The sequence below is a fragment of the Ambystoma mexicanum genome, chromosome 4q (genome assembly GCF_040938575.1).
Source record: "Ambystoma mexicanum isolate Mex_15411 chromosome 4q, UKY_AmexF1_1, whole genome shotgun sequence".
Lineage (NCBI taxonomy): Eukaryota > Metazoa > Chordata > Amphibia > Caudata > Ambystomatidae > Ambystoma > Ambystoma mexicanum.
Window position 1 is genome coordinate 47893972 of NC_090928.1, and position 15297 is coordinate 47909268.

Consider the following 15297-nt stretch of genomic DNA (forward strand, 5'->3'; position numbering starts at 1 on the left):
CAATTCAGAGTTAAAGTACCCAGAAGAATTTGAGAAAAAAACTGACATGAGAAGTACTCTCTTCTGAATCCTGAAGGCAAAGTTTTTGGGGCAATTTGAGGAATCAGATGATGCGAGAAGCACAAAATGCTGGAACTTGCAGGCGAAGTGCATAGTCACTCCTGAGAAAGCAACATATGAAATTGACATTTGAGAAAATGGCTGATACGAGCAATGCGGACACTTGTTAATAGGGCTCTTAGGTATTTTTCTATTTTGAAATTTATAACGCGCACAGAACGGACTAAACCGTATGGTGGAGCAGATGGAAACACAATTGATATAGAACACAGCTAAATCCATACAGGAACCCAGAGATATAGGGCTACTCTATCTGAACAACAGGGTCTTTAGTGTTCGACAAAACAGAAGAAGGGATGTAAGGGTCCTGATTTCTAGTGGCAAGGAATTCCACAGCTTTGGGCCAAAAACAGAGAATCTTCTATCACCCCCGTGATTTGTATTCTGAGTGAGGAACAACCAAAAGGTGACAATCACTAGAACGCAGCTGTCTCACGGGTTGGTATAGCTGAATCAGATCCCTCAAATACAGAGGGGCAATACCATTTACCATTTACACATTTAAAGATGATGCAGGCTACCTTAAACCTTATACGATCTTCAATTGAGAGCCATTGTAGATTATGATGAAATACAGACACATGGGCATTTCTGCCCACCTTAAGTATCCTGATGGCCGCATTCTGTGCTTATTGAAGTTGTTGGAGTTGTTTGGATGGAACACCCAACAATTGACTATTACAATAGTCCAAATGGGCACTAATTAATGCACCAACCACAGACGCATGATCTTCTTTAGGGATGTAGGGGAGTGCCTGGCGTAAGAGTCTCAGAGCAAAATGCACCGCCTGGACTTTTGCTCCCACCTGAGCTTTACTACTAAGGTCACCTTGCCATACACAGCCCAGATTCTTTACACTGGATACAAATTTTAGGCTTTTGCCTAAGAACGCTGGAATGGGCAGCTTCTTAGCTGTGGACAACAAGTGCTTAGGTCCGAACAAAATAATTTCAGTCTTGGCTGCATTAAGTTGTAGATGATATGTTGTTATCCATCCACTTACTTCATCCAAGCACTGTCCCAGTCTACTGAATGCTTCCCCGAAGTTGGCAACTCTGCATAAGAGTGGAAGTTCAACCCATAGCGTCTCAGAATCTCCAAAAGAGGAAGAATATACAGATTAAATAACAAAGGAGAGAGGGATGATTCCTGCGGGACTCCACAATTCAACCTAATGGCATCCGACAGGAACTTCCCCAATCTTAACGGCTGTTGACGGTCAGTCAAAAAAGACCTGAACCAGTGTAGTGCCAAATTGGAAACTCTTCCTACTTCCTGCAATCATTCCAGGAGGATGTTATGATTCACTGTGTCAAAGGCCGCGGACACTTACAGCCAGTTAAGAAAGATATTGAAAGGAGAAGTTATGAATCCTGGAACATGACAATCCTATCAGCATTCAAGCGAGACTGAATGCTTATTGAGATAACAAATTGGTGCTTGAATTACCATTTCTCGAAAGATGTGAGGACTCCAGAACTGTGGATAACTAACAGAAAGAGAGAAGAGATCGTAAACGCCTGATAGCCGGTTGAACAGTAAACCTTCTGATGTCTATTCCCGGTCTTAATTTAAGAAATCAGCCCTTGAAGTAATAATATCAAAATAATACAGAAAATAAAAAGCTATAAAGCCAATGTTTGCGGATTTGAGCTGGTAGCAATCAAATGGACGTGGTTGTTACTGGGGAGATAGACACCCTGCAGCAAAACCAAGTTTTGATTATGCAAACTCTGTGATAATCTCCTGAGCTGAAGCCACAGACTGTTTACCTTACAAAGGGTTATAAAGCCACAGCAGAAATCACACACGGCTACTTTCATATGAATCATGACATGAGATAAAGGTGCAACCAGGCCAGACAATAAGTAAATAACTTCACTGATGAACATCAGCTTTTCTGATGGCTTTGCGCTGAGTCAGACAATGAGGAGTAGATGTTGTAGTCTTGACCTGGGAAGAGGGTGGGCCAAGTCAACAGTATCCAACACGTATTGGATGATTGCAGTACAGTTAACTAACAGCAAACCAAAGTGCTTTATTCTTGGTGACAAAAGCCTTGTCAAGAGGAGACAGGAACCCTCTCTCAACCAGAGGTTGGAGTCCTACCTGTCAAAATACTCTGTCAGCGATCCGGCACTGCCTGTGTGTGCAAGAGAGCCACAGCTGGGACCTTCCTTAGCACTTACGAGACTGGACTACATATCTCAGAAGCTCTTCTACCTGCAGGCAAGTTCTGCATGTTATGCACACCACCCGTGCATCTCACATCAGACCCCAGAAGACAGAAACGGGTAAGAAGCTGCCAGAGAGGGTCAATGACGTTCAACCACCATGAGTCTTGCATCCCTGTCTTGTATTGTTCCTGTTTGTCCATTCTGTGTTCCCTTCACTCATCTGATTCCCAGATTCCACGTCCCTCATTTGGGGCTATTGCCTTGACTGATATTCTGTTGCTGACCCTGCTTTCTTTATGGACTGCCTTGTGGATTCTAAAACGTGGTTATGCCTGGACTAATCTGTTGTTGACCTTGACTTTATTAAGGACTGTCCTTTGGATTCTGGACAGTAGTGGCATATGCGCTGCAGATATATGGACTCTTGATCTGGCCCGTTGTGGATTATTGTGAAAATTGTGTCTGGCATCTGTGATGCTACCAATTCCAACACTGGTGTAGCTCTGTTGAACCACACACTAACTTCTCTCTTGCCACACCCCTTAGCTGTCCCCTTCTGCCGCTTTGACGTTCTGATTACCGCCTGTTAGTTTGAGGCGTGTTCCTTCACCAACTACCTCCATCACATTAAAAGCAAGGTCTGAAAAGAACGGTATGCACGTCTGTGACACCTTTTTGTTGTTGTTGTCTTGTATATCATGTATAAGGGAAGGTGGGCTCCCTGTAGACATCCTGTTAGTTGTGTGATCATCACTCTACCAGGGAGAAATTCAGAACCAATTCTATCCCTGAGGTGAACAGTAGTAGTTGAGTGATCCCCAATTCCTGTTCCCTCCCTTCAACCAGTTTGTTTCTAAACAGTCCACCTTTGTCTCATGCAAAACAAAAAGGTGATGGCAGGAAGGATGCAAATTAATCATAACCACGGGCATAGCTCTGGGCAACCCTCCAGACCATCGTTTTTCAGCCTGTGAAGCCATTACAGAAGAGGAAAATCCATATGCAAATCAGGCTTAGTCCTACCCCAAAAGGGACAGTCCAGCCCGAACTGCTAGGTCACATCCCTTCTACACGAGGCCATAAGCATCCCCAGACATGTTTCAGCCTTGTTGGACATCATCAGTGAAGAGTAGCTTGGGTCTCTAGGCCGGGTAGACTCAGGACCCACGTCTGGGAATACCTGTCCCACTCAGGGTGACTTTAGCAAAACAAAAAGGTGATGGATGGAAGGTTTGTCTCATGCCACAATGTCTTTTGGGTATCCAGTTAAATATTCAAAAACACATTTTCGACATGCCAAAATCTCGGAACAAAAATGCAGAAAAAAAAATTCAGAATGTATTATTTTTTATTTTATATGTTTTATGTTTGTTTCGTTAGTAAAAAAAAGTGTAAAAAAAAACGGGGGGTTGGGAAGGGGAACCCCCCATTAAACAAATAAAATGTAAAAAAAAACATTCCAATTTTTTTTCCCGCCATTTTTGTGTCGAAAAAATGGCATTTCGAAAATGTGACGTTCGAAAATGTCACTATAAACCGTCTTTTGTGATTTTGTTATTATTATTTATTTGCCATTTCGTTATCAAGTAACCTTTAGCATAAACTTATGGAAAAATGCAAAATAGTTGCAATTTACATACGTAACATTTCATAAAAACAGGATTGATACATTTAAAATAGTGTATAAAAAATGGAGACATTAATAGATCAATTAATAGTGATTACATTAATTCTATACAAACATTTGATGACTGCAATATTTAAAGAGTTTTCATTGGCCGACAACATACAAAACCAAAATAGATCTTCAAAGAGCTCATGATCAACAAATCTTAAAAACAAAACTTTTTTCAAGATATTGAAAACTGGACATTCCATAAATAGATGATACAGCAATTCAATGTCATCTGGATTTTTACAGTACGAACAGAATGCTAATAAAGTGCTTATTTGATTATGCCTACTACGTATTTCTCCATTAGATGTGTCTTTTCTAGTGACTACCCATCAGAATAAAGAAACAGCAAAAAACATGCAAGTGAAACCTTTGTCAAACGCAGCACACCAGTCACAGCAAGTCTGTGACCAGACCATTAGTAACTCAAGTTTAATCCATCACAATTTTTATACTTGATGCCTTTTCACCATTATTGTCTTTACATCACTGGTTGTGGTTCTTAAGACACACTTGTGTTGTGGTTCAGCATTATGGTTGCAGTGTTAAGTTTCCATCTCTCAACACGTTTTGTAAAAATGTTAAGTGAATTTTTTGAACTCTAATATGTTTAAGAGTCCCGAAGGACTTTCTTCCGTCTGAATGAATAACAATTACTGTACTGTCTTGATAAGTGTCAATCCATGTAAAAGCCGGCTTAGTAGAGGTCTGGACGGAGTTAGGTTATATACATAACCATGCACAAATGATTTTCTGGTGCCCGATGACGCGCGTGCCACGGGCAGTACACTTGCATTTTGGAATCAGACAGGGTTAGGGGCGCCCAACCGACTTTGTTCGGGAACGAGGCCCACCCAGTCACTAGTTATGTACCCATACTTACCACCCACACCACACACAGTCATGGCCCACAGGATGCCCGACTGACATTGTACTCTTCAATCCGCAATGCCCCAAGGCAGCGAGGGACGTTGCCATAGCAATAGTCCCACACCAAGATGGTTGCCTTGTGACACACCGCGCATGCGTGGGTGTCACTCGGCAACCGCAAGATATACAAACTGCACAGCGTTCGCGATTCAGTTTCACTACTGCAGACGAGCGGTGGATACAACCGGCAGGTGAGCTTTGTCCCTTCTATAGGAGTAGAATCTTCGAGCAGGGATGCTTTATACACCCAATACCTCTTAACAACATTGGGCCCCCACAGCATGGTGGGGTCTGCATGGTATATTAGCAGTTAACGTCCACCACGGATCATGAGCCCTGAATAATCACGTATTTGCTCACTCATATGGGGAGCCGTTATCACGGTCGTACCTCAGTGAGTACATTAGCATCCACGCTACACTCTCTAATACGACCTACCTTTCTTTTAGGTGATTGGCAGAACGACCACGATCACTCCTTCTCTCGCCCCACGGCTACATGCTATGCACTGTTACTCTACCAAGTACGGCCAACCAGGCTACTTTCGGAACCCAGACCAGCGATTTGGGATTAATATACCTTGGATTTGTACACATACACTGGCCAAGACCCCAAGGTCAGTAATATTTTGGGATAAACGTCCAAAAGCATATTAAGACAAACATTTACTAATGTATTACTAAAAGACCCTTCAATCTTTATTCTCAGGTTTTAAATGAGTGACAACAATGAAAACAGAATTGAATTTCATAAGGAACAATAGGCACCAGGCCCTGAAGACGGATTGTATCCGAAACGCGTCGGCATACACATAACATCCTGAGGAGCCTATTAGGATCAGATTTCAGACTTTGAATGTTTATAGGAATGTGGATTACATCTCTGTGTGACAATAAAACAAGTATGTACCTTACCACTGCATTTCAAGTGGATTATGAGAAGAGTGTGACTTCAACTTGGAAATCGTTATGTCAATGGTGTATTAGAATTGACGTTCCTCTTTATTTACTATTGTGATTTGAATACTAAAAAATGAAATTTAATTAGTGTAGTGTCTGTTATTTGGTAGTAGACACCTTCACATACTTACAGTTCATTACAAATTCATTGCTAGGAACTAAATGATTATTTAACAGGCATGTTGAATGGGATTACTCTGTTTATGTAATATTAACACTGGTCCTGTGGATTTTTTGTCCCAGAATACCGTTGTGAGAGTTAATACGGGATTCCTATCCCCATAAGAGTGCGCTAGTGGGTCTCCTGTTAGCAATTAACAGGTTCTGTTTCTCTCTGCTCCCCATTGCAGTCTTGGGTGGCCCTTAGACTGACAGACCCATTCACACCTGAAACAACTTAATGTGTGTACCTATATTTAAGGATTGAATTGATGCTTCTTGCGCTCCTATTAACGACCATAACTCAACTCGTTGCGCCCCGCCTTCCCCCCTTGCTTATTCTCTTACCAGACCATTAGTAGACAGACCCCAGTGTTCTGCGATCCGCGGCTGGCAAACAACAGAGAGAGGAGTGCTGCAACGCCATCCACGCTCGGCAGGCAGAGAAGCTGTGTGATGTGCCAGAGTAATAGCAGCAAGCATGTACAACCACCACCAAGTACCCTAGACCATTAGGAACTTAAACGAGGGACCCAAACCTTTGGGGTGCCAGGAACAAGGCCCCCTAACATGAACAAGGACATTCAACTTCCCAGGCCACCATTGCTATTCCGTGGTGGGTCTGCACGGAAGTGCAGCAGTTAGCCCACTACTTGTTATCTTTGCTGCCTTCAACAAGTTCCAGGTGGGGAAGATAGGGCCAGATTGGCCAGGGACAGAGAGCCAATCCAGAATGAGGGAGGGGAATAAAACAAGTTCACAGGAAGCAGGACGTGTGTGTTATTCCGATGAGGACAGAGAAGGAGGAGGTTGAAGGCCAAGAGACCAACAGGAGGGGGGAAGAAGCAGCAGAGTGGGGAGGTGATATCTGGAGAAGGTGATTATATTGGTTAGTGAGTGCAAGTGGCAATCCGGTCTGAGTGCATATGAAAGTGTGGCAAGTGTGATTCAGAGAAGGTGAGTAGAGGGCTAAATGTGAAGAGAGTGTTTGACTGAAAGGGGGTTTCTGAGTTAAAGGTGGCTGGAGTGGTAGTAGTATTTTGGAGGCGGGAGCTGTAGTGTGTGCAGTGGTAGCAGTGGTGTGGAGGAGGGAGTGGTAGTTTGGAAGGAGGAGTGGTAAAATGGAGGGAGGAGCGGTAGTTTGCAGGGTAGTTTGGAGGGTGGAGTAAGAGTAAGTAGAAGAAAGGAGTAACAATGAAAGGTGGAGGCGAGGCCTAGAAGGTATGACAGACATTGGAGTGACAGAGGGGGAATAGAGTAGAGAGGGGTGATCTGAGAGAATGATTGTAGTAGAGGCAAATAGGACAGGACAGAAAAAGAGCGTGAGCGGCAAACACCAAACCAAGAAGGTTTAGATCACCAACAACTGGCTAGAGTAGGGAAAGTAAAGAAGTCCCTGGTGGAGTTGAGGAGATAAGGCCTAAGGCCTTTACGTGAGTATCACAGTTCATTAAGTGGATTGGCATACTAAGGGAGATCAATCAATATTTACTAACCTGAGGCTAAGGACAGCTGGGTTGGGTAGTAGGTGCATTGAGACAAAAGAGGAAGACGGCCAAAGAGCCCATTCATATTTCAATAAAAGCATTTGCATGGTGTCTGTGTTTGGGAGTGATTTGTGTGTTATCTGCAACAGTTTACACATAGCATCATCACCTACAAAATAAAAACAAAGGAAAAGGGTTTCTTTCAAGTTTGGAGGCTGGGTGCCTGTGTTGAGGAGGGGAAGCTAATCAATGATTAAGGGATGTGACGGAGAAGAGTGTGACTTCATGTAACATAGATTACTGGTAGGTAATTGGGGCAGAAACACTATTCTAATTACTGTACAATCCCTTCGCTGCCCATCCCTCTCTTTACCTGATGGCAATAATTCTCTTACACTGCGGTGGTCCTACTCCGGACAGCACTGGACTTAGGCAAATTTGACTACATCTCTGAAGCAGAGAGTCCTGTACACTGGCTCCCTGTCAGAGAGAGGATTACTTTAAAAAGCATCTCTATTACGCACAAATGTCTACCCAACCTTACCTAACCCAGACAATTATTCCTCATACATCATCAAAACCTCTAAGATCCACCCAGAGCCACTAACTGGTCAAACCTAGATTCAGACGCAAAAGAGCTGGTGGCTCCAGCTTCCCTACCATGGCAGCCAGCCTCTGGAACAATTTACCCGTGTATATAAGCTCCGAGCCGGCCTATCTCAGTTTTCCGGAAACGCCTAAAGACCCATCTTCTCAATTAACCTTATGCATACGTACTCAATATCTGTAACCAGTGCCTAGATGGCCCCCAGGCTGTGTGCGCTTGTACAAATGAAAAAATAAATAAATAGTCACAGAATCTCGTACACTGGTAGCTCCAGCAGGTGAAGAAGCTAGATTTTTATAAAGGATACTGTACCTGTTGAACAGGCTCCTGATGACTATTGTGTTCATGATGCTGTTTGTGATTAAAAGACCAGAAGACAATAACGCTTGCACATAACAGATTAACAGTGATCAATATTTTCAAGGTCCGTTTTCTTTCTTACCTCATCAAATGTTGTATATAGAGTTGCAGACTTAACAAGAGGGAAACAAAAACAGATGACAGTGTTAGCCAAACATGATTTTGATATTTTATTATCAAAAATCATAAAATAATCTATATTACAAACAGACATAATGCATTAACCACTAGATCAGAAGAAGTATTTGGACTATGAGAAGTGATTACATGCTTTATATAATTCAAATACTTCAATCACTGAATGTCTGGCATCCATAATTGCCTCAGTTTAAAGAGATTTCAATTAGGTAAGAGAAAGTGATTTTACCCAAAAAAAATCTGTATGGTTAAGGCAATGAAAAACATACTTACCTGTAATGATATCTCATAAAGGGAGGGGTGTTTTAATCATTTTCATATTCTAAAATATTCCTCACACAACTCAAAGAGATCCATTCCTTTCCATCTGTTATTTATTTTTCAGATATATATTTTTTTAAATGGAAGGAGGCACTTTCTTCCTTAGCTTACCCTCAAGCCTACCCATTGTTCTACTTGCTTGGCTCACTATTTGTATTGTGCGCCCTACATAAAAGGTTTTCGAAAATAAACCTAATGTATGTTTTTTGACAATGGCAACATGTCACCGTTCAAGAAAGAGGTTCCAAAACAAATAGTAACCCAGTCTTATTTTCAAATAGAATCTTATAACATAACCTACAGGCCTTTAGTCCCTTAAGGCTGAAAGTAAACAGGTCAGCGACAGTAAGAACACATACTGATTCAGCACTGTAATGAATCCTGCAGAATCATCACTGATTCCCCAGTGATGATCTCCTACCACATGGCCAGGGGACAGCAGCCGCTACCTGATCCTGACCCTTAGGTTGGTATTATAAGGGAGGATTATGTTGGCGGGAACGACTACCGGGAGCAAGGGATGACTCAGTTAGGAGAGATGCAGTATTCCCTCCCCTCCCCCATGAAGAAAACCCTCTGACACCTAAACTTCTGATGGCATACTGTCATTCTCAGCAGAAAACCATTCATGCCTCATTTACACATAACACACACCCAACATCTCCTGTCTCTGATGTTTTTGTTCTAAACCAAAACCATGCACAATATCACTTTAGAAGTCCCAGAAATCCTATGGACTCTAACTCCCATAAAGCCTCAAGTACTGAGACAAGCAAGAGGAATACGGACTTCATGTGGATTGAAGGAAACACCAAGCTAAACTTGCAGACCAGTTGTTGTAATGAAGTTCGAGGGCACAGGATATTTAAAAATGGTAAAACAAAGGGGGGTCTGGGCAGAACAAAGACTGATATGTAGGGAAATGTCTTCTACGTGAAAGGGACAGTGAGCTAAAGACTTGGTAGAGTCTCTCCCAGGGGTTATTCACCCAAGAACAGGTCATTGGGCTGTGTTCGTGCTGGTAGAGATATTCCCAGACCCCCCCCCCACCCTGTTTTGCATATTTAAAAATGGTGTCTGCATTCGGAGAACAGGAATGGGAGAAGAAAGCAGTGCCGAGGGAGAAGGCGGCAGCATGGTAGCGAGCCATGCTGGAGAAGCAGGCAGTTTCACACTGCCACTCGCAAGCATTACCTACTGGCGTGGCACAAGCCCACAAAAGATACAGCAGGCACAGTGGGAGAACCATTGAGGAGCCGGCAGCAGCAGCAGAGCTAACAGGGACGCTGTCGTTACCGGCAGGTTAAGGTAGAGCTGGCAGGAGAGCTGGGAGAGGATCCACAGTACAGGAAATGCCATCCCTGAGAGAAAGCTTCAACGCAGCAATGTTGCATGGGTAGGGAACGCTACCAGAGACCAGTGCATCTGCCCAGAGATAGTGGGGACCGCGGGGCGTACCAACAGGCATGTAAGCAATTAGGAAACTATTTTGAATACCGATCAACTAAAATACAAAGACCAAACATGCACAAATCCTCATGTATGAGATGTCAGTATGGGGAAAGTTGTAGCAAGTATTACCAAAAGCAAATGAACACAAATGAAGAAGTTAAAAGACAGAACTTGAACAAGTCCCCATATATGAAATATCAATGTGGGGAAAGTTGGAACAAGTAGTACCTCAAGCCAATGAAGTATAGACACAGTTAAGGTTTACAACTGTGCTATACTAAAGAGAGTGAATTCAGATAAGAAGTCCTGTGGAAAGAAGCACATCAGGCTGTGAGCATTTTGGGGGGGAAGATACCTTGCAGAGATGCGCGCCAGTGATTCTACAAGACCACAGAAGGGGATTCCTGGAAAGGGAGTACACAAGGCAATCCATTCGAAATATAAGGAAAAATAAGACATTGTAACCCGGCAGGAAAATATACCAGGGGATCTGACGAATCTACTAAAGGATTCCTGGAAGGGGAGTATACCAGGAGGTCATCCTTACAAAACCATTGTTTGAAAGAGACACTTTTGAAAGAGACAATGTTGCTACCTTTAAGGAATTTTTGTTTGAAAGAGACTTTTGCTATACTTAAACTGTTGTTTGAGCAAGACACTTTTTGCCATCCTACCTGAACAATCCTGGGCAAGGGGACCAGTTCTATGTTCATTCATCTGTGTATTTTCGCTGAAAAAACTCTCTAAATTTTAATTTGGGGGTTACTCCCAAACCACCCATTTCCTTTTATTTATTCTCTATCCTCCCACCACCCGTATCTGTTATATGCCCTTACCCACCCCCTATATCTTTCTATAAAAATGTTTTGGCAAAAATACCTGCGAAAAGAAACAGGCGATGAATGAGCGTTGTACCAAGGGCACCACCCTCTGGAGCCAAGGACTTCTCCTTGAAAAAGACTATTTTTGTTGGATTTAGCTATTTGTCCTAATTGAGAACATTTTTGCCAAACTTAAGTGAAAGACATTGCCTTACACCCTTAGTTGTTCAGTTTTAGTGTGAGGGTCAGATTAGGATGTTTTGGACACAAGGACAGTTTGTATAATTCTGACGAGACACAGACTGCTCTTTAGGTTTAGTTTCTTAGGCAGGGAAACCCTGCTTAAGATAGGGACAGATGCCTTTATTCAACCCTTTTATTTTAATAAAGATGTCTGACAAAGAAAACATTATAACTTTGTGTCCGCCTCTTATTTCTGACCCTTCACAGCACACCCTTCACAGAAACGTGCAAGGGGCGAAAAGATGGGATGGCTGTAAATATGATGGAGGTACAAGAAAGAGAACTCTGATAACAGATAATTACATTTTCCTTCAACATCAAGCAATCCTATTTCATGACTTCATGAATTATAAACCATTGACTTCAAGATATTGATACAAACGTCTTTGAGAAAGAAATAACAAACATGCCCCGCCCCTTTATCCAACTACTTTCAGGGACTTATAATTTGCTATTCTACAGGTACTGCCATTACAGCTTGCTTTCTGGTAAAGCAAGATGAGAAAAACATAGAAAACAAAGTTATGTTTTTTAATAATACATGACCAACAACATGTATATATCTGTTAGGAAAGAAATAACCGCCTACACAAGTTTAAAGCTCTTGTGTTGATAACTAATATTGCACTGCTCTTAATATGATATGATATATATGATATGGTATTTGTAACACACCTATACACAAGTGTTTCAAGGCACATCCTGGGTATAAAATGACTTATCAGTGGGTGAAGATGGGATAGAAATGTAGATGGGTGGGTAGAATGACTAGTTTACATGAAGTTATGGGTCAAGTTTCATCAAAATAATAGGATGCTTCTAATGCTCTCTGCCTCCATGTTAAAAACTATAAAAAGCTGAATGTTTTTTCACCCAAAATTGTCAGTATCTCGCGGACTGCAACGGTAGACAATCGAATGAGAAAAGCTCTTGTCCCCCAATTTCAGTTTATACTTCAGAGAAACAATAGGTGAACTAACTATCCACACAATCTTAAGCGACTGTGGGTTGTGTGGCACCACGCATAGATAACCAGCAAAAAGGGATGGAGGGGTTTCTGAAATTTCGATAGATTAGACACAGAGATCATTATTGGGGAGCTGAAAAATTCTAGAGCTAGTGGTCCAAATGGTGTCTCAAACCATATGTTACAAAGAAAATCTGGTTTTGTGGGCTGAAACTTTCTTTAGGTTGTTCTCACAGATTGTAGAGGGTTCTATTTGTCAGAGTTCTTGGAAGAGTGCTTTTATTGTACCAATCTTTAAGAGATGGGACAGAGCCAGGTTAGAGAATTATCGTCCCATTCCATAAATAGATTCCTCAGCAAAGATGTTTGCAAAATTATTGCTTAGGGATCCAAATGCTTGGGCGGAGTCAAATGGAATCCTCAGACTGCTGCAAACAGGCTTTTGGAAAGGCATCTGGAATATAATCAGTACTTTAACCCTAAATGCCTGTGTCTCGGATATATGTGGCCAGTTTGGAAAATCCGTGCATTTAGCAGCCTTTGACAATTTTAATATCAATAAATTGTGGGACAAATTAATAAAGTGGAAAAATGCTTGCACTATTATTTTCAGGAAACTCAGTAAAGGTGAGGCTGAACAATCAGGGAGATATATCTAATATGATCCTTATTGTAAAAGGGGTTCGGCAAGGGTGCGTTTTTGCCCCCACATTCTTTAATCTCTACCCGGCAGATCTCTTGGTAGAGAGTAGACACTGGGAAAGCTATTCTCCGAGGTTGAAAGATCTAAGATTAAATATTTTGGCATACGCTGATGATCTGGTGCTAATGGATTACACACAGACTGGTTTGCATAATTCTTAGGAGAGAGTGGGAAGATCTTTTTTTGTAAAAATAACTTGTTGATTAACCCAGTGAAATCTTTCATAATGACCTTCACAAAAACTCTATTCAAAGTCCTTTACGTGGAAACTGAATGAATTGCCGGTCGCCAAGGTTGAAATAATTAGGTACTTGGGTTTTCCAATATCTTCCAAAGGTTCTTTTCCTATTCAAAGGGAAAAACATGAATGAAAAGATCCTGCCCTGTATATCCCTAATGAAGGTCCTGAGGTCTAAACCTTGTATGGTTTCCCTAATACCTTTAATTGAGTTGTACAAGTTAAAGGTGGCGGCAATGCTTCTATATGGGTGCAAAATGTTATTTAAAAAACAAAAGATGTTAGATTCACTTGAGGGAAAAATCTGGAGGGTGATGCTGGGTCTCCCTAAATCTACTCCAATTAGTATTATTTGCCTTGAGTTGGGTATAGTATCATGGTGGGCCCAATATATGAAGCCTAGCTTGTCACTCTTGTATGTACTAAAATTGGCAGAGCAACCTAGCATGGGCTCATATTTATATAATTTTGTCTAATAAACAGATTGAATCTGAATCCCTTTTTGAGGAAATGCTATCAACGTCGTATAGTGTTCGAAGAATTGAAAACAATTACATCAAATGACTGAGTATGTAAAGAACAACACGATTTGGCAATGGGACAAGAGCACAGATGTGACAGATCTAGAAAGACTGAAGCTGTGTAGGGATAAACAATTACTTTATATCCTTTAGTCAACCCCAAGAATATACATACTAACATTTCCATCTCAAAAGTACAGGGTGAGTATGGTGAAACCCCTCACACTTCGTGCTTGGCCAATACAGTCCTACAACGTCCTTGGAAGAATTATCCGTAAAGTTAATGTCCCAAAGTCTTGAATAGGTTTGCTAGTGCAGTTTATTTTCTGGTAATAAATTGCGCAAAAACAGCCGTAATTGCTCGCTTGCTTCTCCAGGTGAGGGATTTGGATTTTAAATTTTGGCTAAATGTACTACCAACACTGGAAGTGCTTCTCCCGGTGAGGGATTTGGATTTTAAATTTCTGCTAAATGTACTGCCAACGCTGGAAGAAACTGGAATTAACAATGACTATGCGTTGTTGCAGAGCCTGTGGTGATACGGAAAAGGCATCTCCGTTTCATTTAGTGCTGGGTTGTACTGCATTTAGGGATGACAGGATCAGATTATTGAGCCCTTTTGTTCACTCGACGGATAAAGTTCAAACATTACTGTTGTGGAGCAGGTTGATGACCACTTCAAACCAAGCTATGATTTTAGCTTTTAGCAAGCTATTAGAAATTATTTTTCTAAAACTGGAACTGGAACTGACTGTACAACAGGGAGAGAGGATTGGCAAAGGTTCTGGGACCAAGGCTAGGTAATATACTGTTCTATGTTGTCCGTTTTAATGGATTTTGCATTTTTTTTAAATTGTATATAAATTGTGCTACAATAAGGAATGTGTAATTAAATGGAGTGTAAAAAGTTTCAATGTAAACTAAAAACACTATTTTCTTAATAAAAAAATGTTTACACTTCCAAAACTTTTTTTTTTCTTCCAAACAGATCACATTAATTTCCTAATTTAGGGCTGAATGTCTGATCAGTGTGTGACTTTTTTTCCTTATCTTATCCCTCCAATAATCCCTTATCAATGGGGCAACACTTCCCCGCACTTGTGCAATCTGAATGACACAAGGCCTCATAAGATCGTTGTTTTGTCCTCCCTCTGTTCCCCACCCCCTTGTCTTGTCGCCCCTAGAAACACTTGTGTACAGGCACGTTATAAATGCCATATCATATAATTAAGGAGGGCATTTTCCATTGACCTTTTGGATATGCTGGAATAGCAAAAAGATAAAACAAAGACAAATGCTGAAAGCATGACCTAGCCTGATTAACAGAAAGCAAAACCTAAACATAAACATGTCCAATGCATTGACAATCCCTGCTATTTCAAAGTGTAAGACCATCCAGTTGATAATCTTCTTACTAC

General features: G+C 41.5%; 1 protein-coding gene across 6 annotated transcripts in view; it reads right to left on the bottom strand.

The window, feature by feature from the left end:
- Positions 1–15297, bottom strand: part of ERMARD (ER membrane associated RNA degradation) — a 1617289-nt gene that overhangs the window by 610311 nt on the left and 991681 nt on the right. For all 6 annotated transcript variants that reach the window (XM_069607434.1, XM_069607436.1, XM_069607435.1 and 3 more), the window contains one exon: positions 8558–8587. In XM_069607434.1, the coding sequence (XP_069463535.1) occupies positions 8558–8587 (30 nt within the window). The remainder of the gene's footprint in view (positions 1–8557; positions 8588–15297) is intronic.